Consider the following 19,015-nt stretch of genomic DNA (forward strand, 5'->3'; position numbering starts at 1 on the left):
GGATTGGAGGGAGCAGGAGGGGCAAATCACAGAGGTGGATCCGCCCCAAGCCTGCTGGGGGCCTTCCTCCAGCCGGCAGTGCTGCCTGGCCTCCCCACCTGGCTTCCCAGGGTGGCTCCTGTCCCTGCCCCCTCAGCGGCCCCATCTTGCCCCCCGAGCCCTCTTGCTGGGGCCAGGGAGATGAACTGGAGCCTGGCCAGGGCCCGTCCTCCCTCCCCGCCGGGAGCCCCAGCCCGCGTGCACTCTGTGCCCCCCTTCCCGGCCCCGGCTTCCGTGGCCTGAGTGCTTCCAGTGCGGCCACCGGGCAGGCGCAGAGCAGGGCTTCCCACAGCACACCAGGAGGGCGCCTGGGCCGGCTGGGCAGAGGCCACCGGGTCCTCCAGACACCGGAGAGGCCTGGGAATGGGAAGGCACGTGGAGCTGCTGCGACCGCCCCGCCCTTCCTGGCCCCAGGGACCATGGCCTGTACCCCGTGTGCAGGAGCCGCCGAAGGGAGTGGCTCTTAGCCTGGGGGAGGAAGCGGTGGGGTGCAGGCAACACGGCCAGCCTGCAGACCACACAGCCATGTGGCCAGCCGGCCCGCGCGGGCCCAGCCACAGGCGCTCACCCGCAGTGCTGCCCGGACGCACGTGCTCCTGGGCTGTGCTGATGAGCGGCCCAGACCAGCAGAGCTGCTCTGGGTTCTTTGCGCCCCTGGAGGCTCAGCCGGCCCCGCACACGTCTGTGGGCTTTGCACAGAGCTGGGTGCTGGGAGGGAGTTTCCAGAAGGCAGATTTCGGCTCACAGAGCGGCATAGCTGCTCCGAGACAGCCAAGGTGTCACGCCTTGTCAGCCGATGAGTTTGCACAGAGGCCAGGGGTGTGCCCGTCTGGGGCGCGGGGGAAAGTCGAGTGGCTGGCCCAGGCCTCCTGCCGTCACCTCTTATGCCAAGATCCTGGAGCTGAAGGCGAGACGGGTGCAGAGTCCCGGGCGTCCAGACAGACGGGCCCAGCCCTGGGGAGCCGATGAGAGCAGGACCTCCCTGCTTCCTGCTGGGGAGACAGAGCCTGGCGGCCTCCTCCCTGAGCCCACACCTGCCTGCTGGAGCTGCCCGGGGCAGCGGCCTCCCCCGAACCCCGCGGGATCAGACAGGGCTGCAGGACGGGCTCCGCCCTGCCCCAGGCTGAGGAAGCGGACACCCAGCCGTCCCGTCCTGGTCCCATCACGGTGCAGGTGTGGGAGGAGGCCTGCGGCAGCAGGTGGGCCCCGACCACTGGCCGCATTCCCGCGGGCCCCACTGTCCCCTCCGAAGGATGCACTTCATGGCAGCCACCTCTCCGAGGGCCACTCCTGGGCAGACAGGGAGGAGCAGGTGACGCGTCCCCTGTACAGGTAGCGTGGGCTGATGACGTGTGTGACAGTTTGGCTGTGGGACCTGTTGTTCTATTGGATCCCCCGCTCACTCCCCCCGGAAGCCGGCGGTGCGCTGAGCTGGGGTGGGGGCGGACGGCCCGGTGTGCGGCTTCCTGGTGCGTCCTGGCCTGGGTCCTGGGGAGGGGTGCTCGTCTTCTAGCGCTGGGGGTCCAAGAGCAGTGAGCGTAGCTGTCCCAGAGGGCCCGAGGGTGGAGAGAGCCAAGAAGGGGCCTGCAGCGGGAAGTGGCCAGGCGGTGCCCGGAGGGGCTCTGTCTTCTGTGACACTTCCGCTCCGGAGTGCCTGCCTGCAGGGACCCTTACCCAGCGCAGCCTGGGTGAGGGGCACGGGCTGGGCAGCGACGTGGACAGAGACCCCCAGAGGGGCCTCAGCTGCAGACCTCGGAGGTGGTCTGTCCTCTGGCCCAGGCCGGCCGCTCCCTGTCCCCATTCCACAGACCGAGTTGCTGGGGCCCACCTGGCAACGGAGGCGGTGGGAGCAGCACGCAGGGCCCTGGTGCTGAGCGCAGGTCGGCTGCAGGCAGAGGCGCCAAGGCCAGGCCCACCCTGGCTGCAGATCCTGCCCAGCGATGCCCCTGCTCCGCACCGGGGCGGCGGGCGGCGGGCGGCAGGCAGCTTGCTCACCACGGGGTAGTGCAGTAGGAGTTTGTATTCAAGGATATGACTGCCAGGTGCTTGGGGGGCCCATCAGGGTGTCTGAACCTGTAGGGACTCGGTGAGGTGGCAGACCCCTCTGGGAGGCCCTGCCCACGAGGACTTCTCTCTGCACTTGGCAGTCGGTTCGCTCACGAGGCGCAGGTGTGTTGTGTTCCCATGTGGTCACTCACTGCTCTGGGGGCCGGCACACCAGCAAGGAGCAAGACAAAGCCCTCGTTCCCCAGAAATGACGCTGTGGGGGGCAGACTCTGAGATGGGGAGGCCCACGCTGGGGCAGAGGGCGGGCAGGCGAGCAGGTGCGTGCCGCGGCCTCTTCAGTGTTCTGCAGAGGCCAGCTCCCAGGAGGGCGTGAGGAGCAGGGGTGGTTGGGAGCGTGAGATGGTTCAGAGGCTGAGCACTGAGTGGCAGGGCGGTGGGCCCGGGGGTCAGAACCGCACAGCCTGCAGTGGTTTCCATTCTCCATCAGTGTGGGCTGTGGAGGAGCAAGGACGGCTGGAGGTCACCCCCTCTGCCAGGCACGTGGGCTGACGGGAGACAGCCAGGGTGCGGGGCGCGGGGGATATTGGACTGACAGTGGTCCCACCCGTCCATTCCTCCTTCATCCATTTATCTCTCTACCCTCTACACATCCACTCATCCTGCCATCCACCCACCCATCCACCCCTGCATTCCTCCAGCCTCCCACCCACCCATCCACGCCTACATCCCTCCAGCCTCCCACCCACCCACGCCTCCATGTACTCGTCCATTCGTCCATCCATCTATCCACCCATCTCCCTGTCCATCCACTTGTCCGTCCATCCACCGTCCTACCATCCATCCACTCATCTGTGCACTGAGACCCTTCCAAACGCAGTCGGGTGCTGCAGGCCACCCAAGGCAAACCCACTGCCCGGCCGGAGGTAGCTCTCACCACCAGCCCCGAGCCCTCATGGACGCTGAGCCCAGCATATTGGGGAAGAAGGACCAGGGACTGACACCGCCGGGCAGCCCTCCGTGTGCCGTGTGCCAGACACTCAGGCATCTCAGGGCGGGCCTGACCCAGGCTCTCACGTCGGCCTCCCAGGAAACTCCATCGCGTGATGAGGCCGGGTGTGGGCTTGTCTTTCCAGCTGCCAGGTGTCTGGATGTGCAGCAGGTGTGAGAGCCACCCGCAGTGTCGGCACGGAGGACGGCCAGGGCGGATGTTAGGGATTGCGCAGGCGCCCCGAAGTCCCCAGCTGGCTCGTGTTCCGCCTTCGCTCTGCCCGGGCGCTGCAGTGGCCATTGGTGGACGGGAGAGGCCTGCGCAGAGGGGACCAGTGGGCATTCAGGGCCCATCACTGTGGGCCCAGTCAGGACTCTGCCCTGGGCAGTGGCCCTGCATGGAGGGGCAGCCAGTGGGCTCGGGAGCACAGCGGTCCTGGTTGACCGGCTGTGACGTGGGCCTGCAAAGCAGGGAGCACCATGTGCCCAGAGAGGCAGGTTCTGTGACAGTCTCGCAGACACCCCTGCCCAGGATGCCCCACTTTCACGCCGGCAGGCTCCTCCGACTGTGCCCTTCGTTGGGGCACCAGGCTCCAGCCCAGCCAGACCTGCTGCGATGGGCGTGACGCAGCCTCACTCAGCAGTGGGTCTTGGGGGGAACCCACCCTTTCTTGGGGCTGGGGAGCTGGTGTGGGTGGGTGATGGTTCCAGCCAGCACTGGTCAGCACCATGGACAGTGTCTCGCCTCTCCGTGCCTCCCACACTCCCCTGCTCTGCTCCCCATGTTTCGCCTCCGTCCCCACCCACTGGGCACCCCTGCCTCCCCTTCCCTCTCCACCCCCGCCCATCAGTGGACACCAGTGACAGAGGGGCTCCCTGGTGAGGGGGTGCCGTTTGTGTGAGATGTGCACACACACCTGTGCATGTGTGTGTATGTGTGTGCGTGCATGCGTGTGGCTCCCTCTGTCATCACCCTGTGTGCTGCCCGGTTTCAGGGTGTGCAGAGAGAGGGAGGGGCCAGGTGGCTTTGCTGAGGGGGAGGGGCTGGGCGGAGGGGGACTCAGCTCGCTGGGCCGGCCAATGGCTCCGTGAGTCTGGCCCAGGGTGGTGGGCACTGACCACCCCCACTGCGGCGTCCAGCAAAGCTGATGCTGGGGTTTAGGGGGCAGGGCAGGGCTGGTCCGGCACCCCCACCCTAGGACAACCGGGCAGGCCTTACACAGACCTAGCACACCCCAGGCGCCCAAGCAGTGGTTGCTGGGTGAACAGGCAGTGGCCAGGCCAGGGCCCGGTGGAGAGTTCTTGGGAGGGAGCGTCTGCCCGGCCGGTGGGGGAGGACGGACAAGGCCACGAGGCCTGACCCCGCCGGGGGCACAGGCTCTTCCTCATCAGGGAAAGGGGGGGGCTGAGCTCGGGCAGCCAGGCCGAGGGGCAGCGCGGCGGGGGAGGGGCGGGAGACGACTGGGCCGAGGCTGGAGGCGGAGAGCCTGCAGGAGCAGACCACCACCAGCCCTGTGCCTGCCCGCTGAGAGCCACCGCCCGGGAGTGGCCGGGGTCAGTGTCGGGCTCTGCCCGGCCCCGGGGTGGGGCAGGAGGGGTCTCCCGAGAGACTGCAGGGACAGAGGCCGGAACCTCAGGGGGCGGCCATGGCGGTGCCGGCTCCATGTTTGCATCTGCACCGTCCCCCCAGGTCTTCCCTTTCTCCCACCCCCCAGTGCAAGCCCCTGACTGGGGAGGGACCCTGTGCTGAGGGAGGCCCTGCGTCCCATCCAGGTGGACACCAGCGTCCTGGTGATGGGTGTCACTGTCCCAGGGTGACGGGTGTCGCTGTCCCAGGGTGACAGCACCCGTGTCCTGGGTGACGGGTGTCGCTGTCCCAGGGTGACAGCACCCGTGTCCTGGGTGACGGGTGTCGCTGTCCCAGGGTGACAGCACCCGTGTCCTGGGTGACGGGTGTCGCTGTCCCAGGGTGTTAGCACCCGTGTCCTGGGTGACGGGTGTCGCTGTCCCAGGGTGACAGCACCCGTGTCCTGGGTGACGGGTGTCACTGTCCCAGGGTGACAGCACCCGTGTCCTGGGTGATGGGTGTCGCTGTCCCAGGGTGACAGCACCCGTGTCCTGGGTGACGGGTGTCGCTGTCCCAGGGTGACGGGTGTCGCTGTCCCAGGGTGATGGGTGTCGCTGTCCCAGGGTGACGGGTGTCGCTGTCCCAGGGTGATGGGTGTCACTGTCCCAGGGTGACAGCACCCGTGTCCTGGGTGTCACTGTCTCAGGGTGACAGCACCCGTGTCCTGGGTGTCACTGTCCCAGGGTGATGGGTGTCGCTGTCCCAGGGTGACGGGTGTCACTGTCCCAGGGTGATGGGTGTCACTGACCCAGGGTGACAGCACCCGTGTCCTGGGTGACAGGTGTCACTGTCCCAGGGTGACGGGTGTCACTGTCCCAGGGTGACGGGTGTCGCTGTCCCAGGGTGACGGGTGTCGCTGTCCCAGGGTGACAGCACCCGTGTCCTGGGTGACGGGTGTCGCTGTCCCAGGGTGACAGCACCCGTGTCCTGGGTGACGGGTGTCGCTGTCCCAGGGTGACGGGTGTCGCTGTCCCAGGGTGACGGTCTCCGGGCGTTGCTGCAGGGACCCTGGGGAGGAGGTGCTGCAGGGGTCTGGGCACCACGTGGGCCTGTGGTTGTCTCTCAGTGAAGTCGATGCGGTTTTTAACAAGTCTGCTCTCGGGTCTGCCGAGCACGAGCGCCGGGCGTCTCTCCCCAGCCCGGGGCTCAGCCGGTGTCCACGCTGGCGGACCTCGATCTCAGGGCTGGACAGTGCTGCTGAGAGACTGCTCGCCGCCATGGAAGCTTCTGGAAAACCTCCACTGGCCTGCGCGTTGCTGTTCCCCGCGACTCCGGGTCGGCGCGGGCGCTAACCCGGCCTCGCTCTCTGCCTTCACAGGGGAATCAGGACGCCACGGCTCCGCCTGAAGCGATGGCCCAGCCCTACCCCCCGGCCCAGTACCCCCCTCCGCCCCAGAACGGCATCCCCACTGAGTACGCCCCGCCCCCGCCGCACCCCACGCCGGACTACTCAGGCCAGACCCCGGTCCCCCCCGAGCACGGCATGACCCTGTACACACCAGCACAGACACACCCCGAGCAGCCGGGCGCCGAGGCCAACACACAGCCCATCGCCGGGACCCAGACAGTGCCGGTAAGGGGCCAGAGGGCACGAGGCGAGCCAGGAGGGTGGAGGGGCTGGGGGGGCCTCCTGCGCCGAGGTCCTCGCCCCCAGAAGGCGTGCTCCCATCCCAGGCTTCCGGCTCTCGTCCCACACCAAGGCTCCGAGCAGGTGCCCAGGAGGGCCGGGCCGCCCAGCGCAGGGGGCTGGGGCACAGCCCCTGGCCACCTCCAACTGCCCTGGCTTCCGCAGGGCCCGAGGCGTGGGCTGGCCTGGGGCCCCCAGGGAGGGGGCCAGCTGTGGGGGGGAGGCAGGCCCTCCTAGTTCCTAATCACTTGTAATCTACCTGCTGGCCGCCCTCCCATCAGATAGCTGCAATTCTGTGGTTGCAATGCAGCTGCGAGGCGAAAGTGCTGAACCCTGCCCTTCTCAGATTCCCTGATAGCACGGGGAGGGGGCGGGGCGGGGTGGGTGGCCTGGGTGGGCTCCCGGGGCGGGCAGCCCCCTCCCAAAGACACGGCTGCCACACAGGCCCTGTCTCCACCCGCGCCTGTCCCCAGCTTCTCGGCTGCACTCCCCCGGGGCCCCCTCCCCAGCTCTGGGCTCCGGGTGCACGCAGCCGTCCCTGCTGGCTCTGTCCCAACAGCTGGCCGGCGGGCGCCGGGCAGGAGGCCAGCACTCTGCACTGTCCGGGAGCGGCACCGCCCTGGCAGCCTCCCGAGGGGCCCCCAGCCCCGAGTCCAGCCTGGCTCCCAAGATGCCCCCTCCCCACACAGGAGAGGCTCCCTCCACATCGCCCAAGCCCCCTGAGGAGCGTCCACCTGACTGCTGGCCCCCCGGCTGGCCTCGGTCCCTGTCGCCCACCCGCCCAGTGTTCTTCCTCCCTGCTTGGGGGCCGCCCAGCCTGAGTCTGCTCTGAGGCCAGCAGACTTGTCCCCAGCATCCTGCTACAGGATGTCCCCCAGGGCCCCCCAGCTGCAGGCCACAGGTGGAGCAGGCCAGGCCCACGGGGTAGGCCTGAAACTGTGGTCCTGCCTCACCAAACCCACCCCTGGTGGCTGTGGCGGCCAGGGCGAGTCTGCTCGTGGCCCGGACACCCTTGGGAACAGCTGAGGGGTCTCTGCTGGGCACCACCAGGGATCCCCTGGAAGCAGGGGACAGCGGTCAGGGTCACAGCACACGGCGGGGACCACAGCTGCTGCGTGAGCAACAGGAGCCCGAGGTCGTGACCCCCGGGGGCCGTCGGGGCGCAGGCGATGCTTCCTCCCTCGGGCATGCTGGTAACCCAGGCCCTGGAGGAGGGCGCAGTGGCCCCTGGTTCCCAGCAGAGGGCAGGAGAGCTAGCGGGGCGGCCAGGCTGCCGCGGGGGCCACAGGGCCTGGGCGGGACCCCTCGAGGAGGGTGCCTGGGCCGCAGAGCCTGCCGCCAGCTCCGCAGGTGGCCTGGCTGCCCCTGTCCGGGCTGGGCCTGCTCAGCTGCCCGGGGCAGCCCCTCCCTCTGCAGTCGTAGGGGAGTAACCCAGGGCCAGGCGCAGGGCTGCAGGTGGAAAGTTCTGGACCAACCGCAGCAGGAGACACCCAGAGCTGCCCCGCGGTGACCCACACAGCTGAGCTGGGGCCTTGAGCACTTGGTGCTGGCAGACCAGGAGGGGCCGCCCTGCCCCCCTGGCCCCTGGGGCGGGGCCTGGGAGTGTCTCACGCCGTGTCCTGTGTGAGGCTCCAGGAGCCACCGCCCTCCCAGGGCCAGTGCGGGCGCTCGGAGCTGAAGGCTGGACGCCTGCGTGCTGGGCCGGGTGTCCCCATGTCCCGCCCCTGGGGACATCAGAGCTGTTTGAGTCACACAGGCTCCTCTCGGCCCTCCCCTGAGCAGCCGGGCGTTAGAATCGAGGGGTGCAGCGGGGCAGGCAGGGTGGGCTCCCAGCTTCGGTCTGGACCTGCCCTCTCCCACTGGGTCAGGGTTCCCCTAGAGCTCAGGGACGCACCTGCCAAGTGCCCAGGGACCCCAGGTGCCTGCTGTTGGCACCAGGTCAGCGCAGGCAGCTTCCCAGGCAGCAGGAGGCGTGGCTCTGCACGGCCAGCAGGGAGGGGGTGCTGTTGGGGGCTGCTCCAGCCCCCCATCACCCACGCACGGGCAGCCATGGCCGAGCCCGCCTGTGGCAGGCTGGTGCCACCGACACTGGGGGCAGCCTATGCCTTGGACCCCAAGCTAATGGTGTGACTGCGAGGGAGGGGCGGCCCCCACAGCCTAAGCACACACCTCTCCCCCCCCCGTAGCCCCCTCCCCCGCAAAGGCGACCCTGGGAAGGGCTTTCCTGGGTTCCTGGACCTCTGTCTTTCTCTCAGGAGGGAATTGTGGGAAAATCTTATCCCAGCCAGTTCAGGGCCCCTCCTGACACCCACACCACTCAGGCAGGACCCCCAAAGCCCCCGCGGTAGCAGAGAGCGACTCGGAGGTGCTGGGGACCCTGTCCATTGACCAGGCCGTGGCCAGAAGGCACTGTGGGCACTGTTCCCGAGGTCTCCCGCCCTCCTGGGTGGGTTCCCCTTTTTCACTGTCCAGACGGGGCGGGGCGTCCCCTGGCTGCCCATCCTGCGACGCGGCGAGAGGCCCCGGGGCCGCAGCACCGCGCCTGGATTGTCCTCTCACCTCTGAGCAGCATCGTCTGCGTTCCTTTAGCAAAAGGCGGCACAGGGCACGGCCCGTACCCGGCTCTGGACAGAGTCAGTGTGCTCCAGGCAAAGACTGGCATGAGGATAGAAAATGCCAGGACGGTGCGCCGAGGGCCACGTCGGAGCTGCGCCCAGTGGATGGAGATGGCAGTGAGTGATGGGCCGGGGTCTTCCGGAGTGGGCCACACACGTGCACCCTTTCAAGGCCACGCGGGCGCCTCTACCTGCCGAGGGGACCCCACACGGGCGCCCCTGCTGGGGCTCTGCCTCATCTGACTTCGCACAGACTGGGATCCGAGCACCGCGCCCCCCGGAGTTTGCCGCACAACTCCGCCGACGCCCTCCCCAGTCCTGCACCTGGAGCTCCCGCCTGGGTCCAGCCTTCCTGGCTCACGGGGCTGAAGGAGCCACAGTGTCCTGGGTTGGAGCACGCAGGGGAGAGGCAGAAGAGAGGAGGCACTGGCCACAGGCACACCTGTGACACTCAGCCCACCCAGGGTGCTCTGCAGGCGACACCCGGCCAGCCGCAAGTGCCATCAGAGACAGGAGAGCGCCCGGCTGCAGAGTCCAAGCCGGACACACAGCACTGACCAGGAGGGGCTGCCCTGCACCCCGGCTCCTGCAGACGCTTGCAGTGGACGGCGAAGGCGATGTGTGCAAAACCACCCTCTGAGGCCGCCTGTCGGGTGCCCGGAGCTGATGTCTGGGTGGCCCTGGGCGAGGGGAGATGGGGCACCAGGAGCCCCTCCAGCTTGTGCTCCGTCGGCAGAACTTGGCTCCGTCCCAGCCTGACGCCCCTGCCGGGGCTGCCGGGGCCGACTCAGAATCCGTCTCTGACCTGAGCTTGGAGAAGCCCAGCTGAAGGGTGGGAGGTGGGAGACACCAGGCAGCACCCAGACGCTGCCGCTGGCTCCCGGTGCTCTGAGTGGCAGGACCAAGACGCAGGCAGGGGAGGGACAGGGGAGCGAAGCCCCGGAGACCAGCACCAGGCCAGAGTGGCCCCTGTGTTTTCCTTCCCTGGCATTTGAGACCAGGAAGTCAAGATCGCCTTAAAGAGGGCAGGGGTGGGGGAGGCGGCCTGAAGGCTGTGGCGAGCCCCGGCTCCACTGTTCTGCTCCGGGTTCTCAGCACCGCGCGGGACTTCAGTTTGCGTATCTGCCTCTGCCCGCGGGCCCCGTGTGCTGTGCCCTGGGCCCCCTGCCGCTCTTCCCACCCACACCTCATCTCCCTGTCCCTCCCGCCTCACTCCCTGCTGCCCCCTTGGAGGGCCTTTGGGGTGGGAGGTGGGGTCCCTGGGGTGAGGAGCACTCCGTTCCAGGCGGAACGCTGCCCTCTGGTGGCCAGAAGCCAGCATCGCGTGCTCCATCAGGCTGGATTCTCTGGTCTGGGACAGCTCAATGAGCGGTTAAGGCGCAGGTGCATGGAAGACAGGGGGTGGGGGTGAGGTAATGGGGACACTGTGCCACCCAGCCTCTGCACGGATGCCACCGGGAATCAGGGAGTTCCCTGTCGTGGCCACAGGTGGGGCTCAGACCCGTACAAGGGCCAGCAGACGCTCGGGTGGGTCCACGCCTGGCCCAGGGCACAGCCAGGCCCCCTGCAGTCTAGCACGGGCTTGCTCTCTGCTACAAGGACCAGGAGGACGGCAGCACACCCGGAAAGCCGGGCCGCTGGGCTTCTGCAGGCTCCCAGGCTGGGACCAGAGGGCCCCGTGTGACCCTGGAGAGCCAGAGTCGGCACCCACCTGCCAGCCATGAGTGTGACGCGGCCTCCGAGAGCCCCGGCGGCTCCTCCCCACTTGGGGGCCCGGATCCACCCCCAGCCCCACACCTTGGGCACACACGGGGCTCGGAGAACATGCGCTTGTCAGAATCGGGCCGCACACGCACGGGATGCTGACTTGCGGAGACGGGCCATGTCGTGGGGCGGCGAGGACCACCATCTCCCACCCTGGAAAAGCAGAGCTACGTGAAAGGGACGTCTGGACGAGACAGGCCACTCCCCACAGCCTCTGGACGCCGCTGCCGGCTCATCTCCTGGGTCCTCCGCAGCCCCGGAGCCTGGGACTGCCGCTCCCAGGAAGCACACCAGGTGACCGCCGGGGCCGAGAGAGGGACAGCCGCCTCTGCGAGGCCAGAGAGGCCCAGGAGCCGGAGAGAGGCCCCGGCCAGGCTGCACCCTGCTGGCCACAGCGCAAGGCTGTCCATGCCGTCCTGACTCCGGAGACGTGTCGGCCCCGTCATCTCTCTCTGGCTGCTGGCGGCGGACACCTGGGCATGGCTTCAGCAAAGCGGATCCTTTCTGGAACCAAAAGACCTGCTGTCCTCATGGGGGCCGAGCTCAGTGAGAGCCCCTGGGAGGAAGCTCGTGGGCGGGGCTGGGGCAGCGGCGGCCCACCGCCTGGCTGGCACTGGGAACCCACGGGGACTCGGGCCCAGGTGTCCAATAGTGGTGAGCTGCTGGCCACCTGGGCCGGCCGGCCGTTCCCCTGCCAGCCAGCACGGAGGGAAGCAGGTGTGAGGCCAGCCTCAAGGTGGGCTCGTGGCTCGTCCACCGGAGAGGCCCACGCAGGGGGCCCTCACACAGGCCATGGCCGCTGCCCGGGGCCTCTCCCCGGGACCTGCGTGTGGGCAGCTTGTGTCTGAGTCCGAGCCAGGCCCGAGTCTGGAAGATTCCTCTTGAGAGAGGTTCTGGAGAGTACCTGGGAGCTGACCCTCAGGCCGGGTGTGCCCGGGGCTGGGCGGCCACAGAGGTTGACCCCGGTGGACAGGCCCAGGCTGAGCCACGAAGGCTCTGCACTGGGATGGCAGAGCCGGGCTGGAGGAGGGGGCAGAGCGGCCGCAGCCACGTCTCAGGCCACGGTTGGAGGTGGGACCTCAGAGGTCAAGGTGCCATCTCAGAGCTGTCACACGCCCCCAGGGGGCTGGGGGCCGGCCCGGGCACTGGGGAGGGCGAGGCAGGCGGGGGCCTGGTCTGGGGGCCGTGCGCTCTCCGTGGCTCCGGGGCGGGCGCCCCCGCACAGCCCGGTCCTCTCCCGCAGCAGGCAGACGAGGCGGCACAGACGGACAGCCAGCCGCCGCGCCCCTGCGACCCCACAGAGAAGCAGCAGCCCAAGCGGCTGCACGTCTCCAACATCCCCTTCCGCTTCCGGGACCCCGACCTGCGGCAGATGTTCGGGGTGAGTGCCCGCGGGCCCCGCCCATCCCGCCTGGTGCCGGCGCTGGCTCCCCCAGGCTCCCTGCTCCACTGCACTGGGGGCCTCCAGCGCCCGGGGGCCCCTTCCCTCCTGGGTGCCACTCTACTGTCCCCGTGGGACACTGGGAGGAGGGAGGGCTCCCCAGGGACCCCGGTGGCGGATCGCTCTCCCCTCCCCCAGCCCATCCCGCCCTTGGGCCACCTGCCTGGCCTGTGTCTTGGTGGCTCCCAGGGCCAACTTGAAAACACACAGCTGAGGGGATGCGGGCTCAGAGCCACTCCCTTCCTAGCCTCCCCGCCCTGCTGGGCTTCAGCCAGACGCGGTGTTGCTGTGGGAATGGGCGGTTCTCACCCGGGGTTACCTGACCATCACTGGATGGGAGCAGCAGGCGGGTGCTCTGCCCACAGGTGCCGGGCCGGCCCCCAGGGCACCCAAGCCTGCCCGGGCCACGGAGCCCTGTACCGCCTGGGCCGTGGTCCTTCCCTCCCCTCCCCTCCCCTCTCCCACAGTGGCTACTGTGCCCACCACAGCCCGTCCCTGATTCCCAGCCCCCTCGGGCCCCGCCCCGGCAGGGATTTGCGGTGCCTATGGAGCAGCCCTGGGGTGGACACAGCCCAGCAGGTGCCCCGATGTGAGCCCACAGCGCGCCCCCAGCTTGGAGCCTGCACTCCCGGCGGGGCTGGCGGGGGTTAGAATCCTCGGCTGGCCAGGACTCTGGCCCTCCACTGCCAGGCCCGGGCGCTGCCACACGTCTCGGGCCCAGGGCCCACGTGAGGGCGCCGTCACCGGCCGCGGCCCTCGGGGCGGGCTCCTTCACCATCCTCAGTGCCTGGTGGAGCTGGGATTTGTTCCCCTCGGGCCCCCTTGCCCCTCTGCCCCCGGGGACATCGCTAGGTGAACCGCAGCTCCCAGCCAAGGCCTGCGCCGGAAGATGGCACCTGGGGCCCTCGTGGACCCGGTTCACAGGTGCATAGCCACACGTGCCAGGGGAGAGCGCCGTCCATGGAGGCACCAGGCCCGGGGTGGGGCAGGAAGGGCAGAGTGGCCAGCTGGCTGTGTGTCCCAGCCACCCCCAGCCACGCCCGCCCAGCACAGGAGGTGGGCAGGGCAGAGTCCGGGGATCTTGGGCATGAAGGGCTCGCCCCTCCCCCTGCCTCCCCTCCCCCCAGCTGCGCCGGTCACCCCAGGCCTGGGCCAGCCTTTCTCTCTGTCTATGGCACTTTGCCCCTTGCAGGCCCCTGCCGCGTACCAGAGGAGGGCCGTCTGGTAGACCTTCACCCTTTAGTGAGAATCAGGGCGGCTGTGAAGCCCTGGACGGCCTGTCCCAGAGGCCCCAGCCACTCTGTGCCCAGCCTGACCCCAGCTGCTGCGGCCGAGGAGCTGCCCGGGGGCGAGGACAGGGGCCTCTGTGAGAAGGCGGGGAGGGTGTCCCCGGCCTGGGGACGGCTCCGCGCCGGGCGCCACCACTGTCTGACCCCCCCACCCCGTCCCCCCGCCCCTCCCCTCTGTCTCTGTCTCTGCAGCAATTCGGAAAGATTTTAGACGTGGAGATCATTTTTAACGAGCGGGGCTCCAAGGTGGGTGCCGCACAGAGGCCGCCACCGTTACAGCGCCGGCCGTAGGTCCCGCCAGGCTAACGTGGCACATGTGCGTTTCCTTCCTGGACAGCTGCGCGCCCAAGGACCCTGAGCGACACGGGTGCTTGTATTCCCCGCTCTCCACCCGCCCCAGCCGCCAGGGCCCTCTCGCCGGAGCCCCCAGCCCCCACCCACCTGCTCGACCGCTCACCTGCCCGGGAGAGGGCCTGGAGGCTTGGGAGAGGGGGCAGGCCGGGAGGGTTCCCTGCAGACACAGCACTGGGCTCCTGGGGTGAAGGTGGGTGGGCTGCCCTCCCCCCACAAGTGACAGAGCCCAGCCTTGGCCCCCCACCCCGAGGTGGCCCCTGGCCCGGGTACCACCCCTCCTTAGAGCGGTGCCGGGCGGGGGGGCCAGGGCCCGTGCCCCGGCCATCCGCGGCGGCACCAGGACAGACCTCAGCTGCCCGCGGCTCCTCCGACTCACCTGACTCGCGCCCCCGCCCCTTCTCCCCGCCCCGCCCTCTGTCTCTCCTCCTTTTCTCATCCTGTGTCTCTCTCTCCGTGTCTGTCCCTCTCCTCTGCTCACAGGGCTTTGGGTTTGTAACTTTTGAAACTAGCTCAGATGCTGACCGAGCCCGGGAGAAGCTGCACGGGACAATCGTAGAGGGACGGAAAATTGAGGTGCTCAGATAAGTGTGCAGTGGCGGCGTGACGCCCCCGGGCCCTGCCGCCGCCTGCCCCGCACAGAGCCCCGCGAGGCTCCGCTGCGGCAGAAGCCCCCACCTCAGGGCGCTCGGCTGGCCCCCGCCCCCACCTCTGCCCTCGGCTTGGCAGCTTCGAAGTCAAGGCCTGTCTGCCCCCCAGCTGGGAGGGGCTGGCTCCACGGAGAGCCATCAACTCGCTGTCCCCGCGCCCGTCCCACCCTGCCTCCTCCCCGCCCCTCCTCATCCCCACACCAGCCCAAGCCAGGCAGACTGAGTGGCCCGAGGGCAGCAGGGAGAGGGGCAAAGTCCCCCCATCACCACCACCACCAGACGCTGTCCCCTCTGCCTCTCTGCCTCCTGCCTTTGTCCAGAGCCGGGCTCTGGCCCCAGGCAGGGCAGCCGGGAACCAGTAGCTAAGGCGGAGCCCAGCGGGCATGCACAGTGGGAGGCCCAGCAGGCACTGGGCTCCAGAGCCCAGCGGGCTTCAGCCCCAGCCCAGGCCCTGTGCGCGGGCTCAGGGGACTTGGCGGGCTGGCAGAACAGCCGAGGGCGCCGCCTCAGGTCCCACCTGCCCTGCTGCCTGTCCTCCACCCCAGCCGGCTCCCCCTCCTCTACACCCCAAGCTGGGCCCCTGGGCGGCCCCACCGGCTCTGGCGTGTTGGAAAGGGGGTCCTGGCACCTTGGTGTCGCCTGCCCAGAGCCCCACGCCAGCCCCACTAGTGTAGGAGGTGTGGCCTTGGAAGGATGAGGGCGCTGAGCGGGAGGAGACGTGCCTGCTGGCTGTGGGGGCACTGCGCCGGGTCCACCACAAGCCCCCCAGCAGCCTCAGGTTCTGAGCCGGGCTGGGCTGGGGCTGTGGGCACAGCCGGGTGGAGAGCGCCGCCAGCCGGCCTGGGCGAGGCTGCGCACCAGCCAGTGCTGGGGGCAGAGGGCTCCGAGGGTCGCTGGGGGGAGGGCAGCTGGTGGAGAGCAGAGGCCGGGGCGCGGGCCAAGCTCTGCAGCCGTCTGGGCCCCGGGGGCCTCCCTGCCAGCCCCGCCCTGCACGGAGCCCATGGCTGGGAGGGGGGAGCAGGGGCGCCACTGAGTGGCTCACGCGCCCTCACCCTTCCTGTTGCCCTCTCTGGACAGGTCAACAACGCCACAGCCCGAGTTATGACCAACAAGAAGACCGGGAACCCCTACACCAACGGTAAGGACCCGGGGAGCCGAGGCGGCTGCGGGCCGGCTCCCCTGGGGCTCAGCCCCCTGCCTCAGAAGAGAGGCTGGCTGGGGACCCCCGCCCCCCCCCCCACGCGGCCGTGCTGCTCGCCTCAGAGCACCGGGCTTTCCCAAGGCCACCCCCTGGGGGCTGCCTCACTCCCCCGGGGCCTCCCATGGGAAGGATTCCAGGGTCGGACACACCGAGCCACCTCCCAGTGGGCACACGCTGGGGGGCCTGGGGCTCCCTGGACAAGCTCCTGGACACCTCTGAGCTGCAGACTCTGTGTGTATGAGTGACAGCACTGGGGCTGTTAAATGACGGATGACGTGTCTCGTGTCGCCCAGCCAGGGCCCAGGCACTGGGTGTGACAGCGATGACAGGAATCGTGTCTTGGGCCCAGGAAGCATCGCGCGTGCTTCGTGGTGCCAGGGTGGCCCCGCTGCGCGTCGCGTGGCCGTCTTCCTGGAAGAGGGAGCTGCGATGGCCACTGCTGGCTGTGCGGACGGAGGGGACGTGGGGGCTGCTGCAGCTCTTGGCCCTAGTGAGGGGGCTGCGGGGAGCCAGCTGGCCGTGTGGCCAGAGCTGCCGCTGCTCTCCGCGGGGCTGCCCACCTGCGGGACCCGCCTCCCTGCAGGCACGAGGGACAGGGCAGGGCCCCTGTGACGAGTGCTCGTGGACTCGGGTGGCCGGCCAGTGTGAGGGGGCCAGGGGGAGGCCGAGCCGTGAGCAGGTCCGTGGCACAACCTGGTCTCACCCCAGGGCAGGCACCGCGCCTGGGCCCACTGCTGAGTGTGTTATCCCGTGTCCCACCATTCCATTCTGTTTCTTGTTTTTAAATATTTATTTCAGAAGCAGAGTTACAGAGAGAGGGAGAGTCAGAGAGATCAACCCTCCACCCGCTGGTTCATTCCCCAAATGGCCGCAACGGCCAGAGCTGGGCCGATCCGAAGCCAGGAGGTTTTTCTGGGTCTCCCATGTGGGTGCAGGGGCCCAAGCACTTGGGCCATCTTCCACTGCTCTCCCAGGCCATCAGCAGGGAGCTGGATGGGAAGTGGAGCAGCTGGGATTTGAACCAGTGACCCTATGGGATGCCAGCCCTGCAGGTGGAGGCTTAACCTGTTACACCACAACACCAGCCCCTCGTTGTTTTTTTTTTTTTTTTCTTTAAGATTTAATTTATTTGAAAGGCAGAGAGAGACAGAGGGAGAGGACTTCCGTCTGCTGGTTCACGCTCCAAATAGCCGTAACAGCTGGGGCTGGGCAGGTCAAGGCCAGGAGCCAGGAGCTTCATCTGATCTCCCAGTTGGGTCATCTGCTGCCGCTGTCCCAGGCACATTGCAGGGAGCGGGATGGGAAGTGGAGCAGCCGGGGCTCGAACCTGTGCCCACCTGGTATGCCAGCATCTCAGGCTGCGTCTTCACCGGCTGTGCCACCGCACCAGCCCCACTGTCCCACCCTTCCTAAGAACTCAAGGGTGCCCCGGCTTTGCCAGTGCCCCAGTGCACTCTGGGAGTGAGTCTTCTGTGAGCTGGTGCCTGGCGGAGAAAGAGAAAGCAGTGGGCGTCTCCACGGCTAAGGGTGACCGCAGGGGCCACAGCGCTGCCGGAACCTCGGCCCGCTCCTCACTGAGCCGCACGCTGCACCGCGCGGGGCTTGAGTCGGGGACACGGGCAGGATCCAGGCTGGAGGCTGCTTCTGCCGGGCTCTGCAGGGAGAGCAGGTTTGGCGTGAGCGCCCCCTGCTGGCCTGGACTGGAATAACTCGGCAGCGCCAGGGCAGTGCAGGCTCAGAGGCATGAGCCAGGCGCTAACTGGCTGGAAACAGCGGGGCCTGGGGAGGGGTCTCAGGCTGCCTCTGTCTTCAGGGATCCCAGCCACGAAACAGGGGCCACAGGGACAGGTGGGGTCACCGCGAAAGTCAGGGTTGACAGGTGATCGTCCTGAGGCCTCAAAAGCGAGCCTGCAGGACCCGGCTCGTGGCTCAGCCAACCTTCCAGTTCTGGAAGATTCTGGAGTCCCGGCAAGGACGTTCCGACCCAGAGCTGCACGACGTGGGGACTGGGGTGGAAGCTGGCACGCGATGTCGTGAGGGTCAGCCCCGGGAGGGACGCCCCATCCCATGCGCCTCCCCTTGGCCGGCCTCACCGTGGGCTTGTTAGAACCTGGGTTAGGGAGTCCGTGTGGAGTCTGCTGCCCATGCCCTGGCCTGGGTCTGGGCACCCCTTCCAGGCTCGGCTCCCCCTGCCCCTTCACACCCAGAGCAGAGGGACGTGGGGCTGGCATGCTGCCCAGCTAAGACCCTGGTACGCAGGGGCCGGGCCAGGGCCCTGCCCACCCTGTCCAAGGCAGAGGCCCCGCACGAGGCCTCCCGGCGGCGGGGAGGGCTGGCCCTGCCGCGCAGCTGCCGGGCCTCTGCTCCTTCCATGAAATGGTGAGGGTGTGGGCCCGCCTCCCAGGTGGCGTGAGGACCCCACGGTGCCGGGGGCCCTGTGACGTCCTCATCGTCCCCTGCTCTCTCAAGGCGCCTCTGGCCAGGTGCTTTGGGGAAAGGTGGGGACAGGAGGGTAGGCCAGGCAGGGAAGGGCGGCTCCAGGCCAGAGGGGGACGGTGGGGCCGCGCCCAGGCGCCAACCCCGGAAGTGCCCGAGTCCCCATTCCCAGCTGAGGCCACAGACCGGCACCCCCAGCTTCCCATTCCCTTTCTAGATTCTTCTGCAGAGACTGCAAACCAGGGGCCCAATAGGCTGTGTGGTGCCGCACTTGGGAGAGAACCCACCCAGCGGCCCGGGGGGAGGGGTCAGGAGGGAGCCCGCCCACCCACAGGCCGTGTGCCGCAAAGGGTGCTGGGAGCTCAGAGGGTGTCTCTGGGGGTCCCGGGTGCAGGGGGTGGGGGAGCCGGGGCCTGAGTGTCTGTTTCCGTTCCAGGCTGGAAGCTAAACCCTGTGGTAGGCGCGGTCTACGGGCCTGAGTTCTATGCAGGTAAAGGGGGGCGGCCTGGCTGGGTCACTGTCGGGCTCAGGTGTCAGGTGAGGGGCCGGGTGGGGGCCCTGCCCGCTCCTGGCCTCTTCCCTCTCACGCTCTTCCCTCCCGCCCCCTCTCCTGCAGTGACGGGATTCCCCTACCCCACCACGGGCACGGCTGTTGCCTACAGGGGCGCACACCTGCGGGGCCGGGGCCGGGCCGTGTATAATGCGTTTAGGGCTGCGCCGCCTCCACCCCCCATCCCGACTTACGGAGCGTGAGTACCTGGGGGGCAGGGAGGCAGGGGGGCAGGTCCCCAGGGGCGGTGGAGAGGGGGAGGGCTGCTCTGACCCATGGCCAGGGCTCCTGTGGCATCAGCTCCCCGTGGTGGGGTCGTCTCCGAGGTCACTGGCATTGAGGGGACAGTTAGTGCCTGGTGCCTGCTCGGATGTGTCCGTGGGAGCAGTCAGCCCTTGGGCCCAGCAGGGGGCCCCTTAGTGCCCCCCCCA

The 19,015-nt window shown here is 68.7% G+C and overlaps 1 protein-coding gene across 14 annotated transcripts in view; it reads left to right on the plus strand.

Moving 5' to 3' along the window:
- Positions 1 to 19,015, plus strand: part of RBFOX3 (RNA binding fox-1 homolog 3) — a 321,834-nt gene that overhangs the window by 296,194 nt on the left and 6,625 nt on the right. For 10 of the 14 annotated variants that reach the window (XM_089316674.1, XM_089316670.1, XM_089316662.1 and 7 more), the window contains 7 exons: positions 5,979 to 6,233; positions 11,910 to 12,047; positions 13,589 to 13,642; positions 14,231 to 14,323; positions 15,475 to 15,535; positions 18,471 to 18,524; positions 18,651 to 18,783. In XM_089316674.1, the coding sequence (XP_089172800.1) occupies positions 6,012 to 6,233; positions 11,910 to 12,047; positions 13,589 to 13,642; positions 14,231 to 14,323; positions 15,475 to 15,535; positions 18,471 to 18,524; positions 18,651 to 18,783 (755 nt within the window). In that variant the 5' untranslated portion in view covers positions 5,979 to 6,011. Of the gene's footprint in view, positions 1 to 5,978; positions 6,234 to 11,909; positions 12,048 to 13,588; positions 13,643 to 14,230; positions 14,324 to 15,474; positions 15,536 to 18,470; positions 18,784 to 19,015 lie in introns of all 14 variants that reach the window. The other 4 variants (XM_089316664.1, XM_089316668.1, XM_089316663.1 and 1 more) reach the window with 3 other exon arrangements.

Source organism: Oryctolagus cuniculus, chromosome 17, assembly GCF_051225735.1.
Source record: "Oryctolagus cuniculus isolate XC-2025 breed Fujian yellow rabbit chromosome 17, ASM5122573v1, whole genome shotgun sequence".
Classification (NCBI taxonomy): Eukaryota; Metazoa; Chordata; class Mammalia; order Lagomorpha; family Leporidae; genus Oryctolagus; species Oryctolagus cuniculus.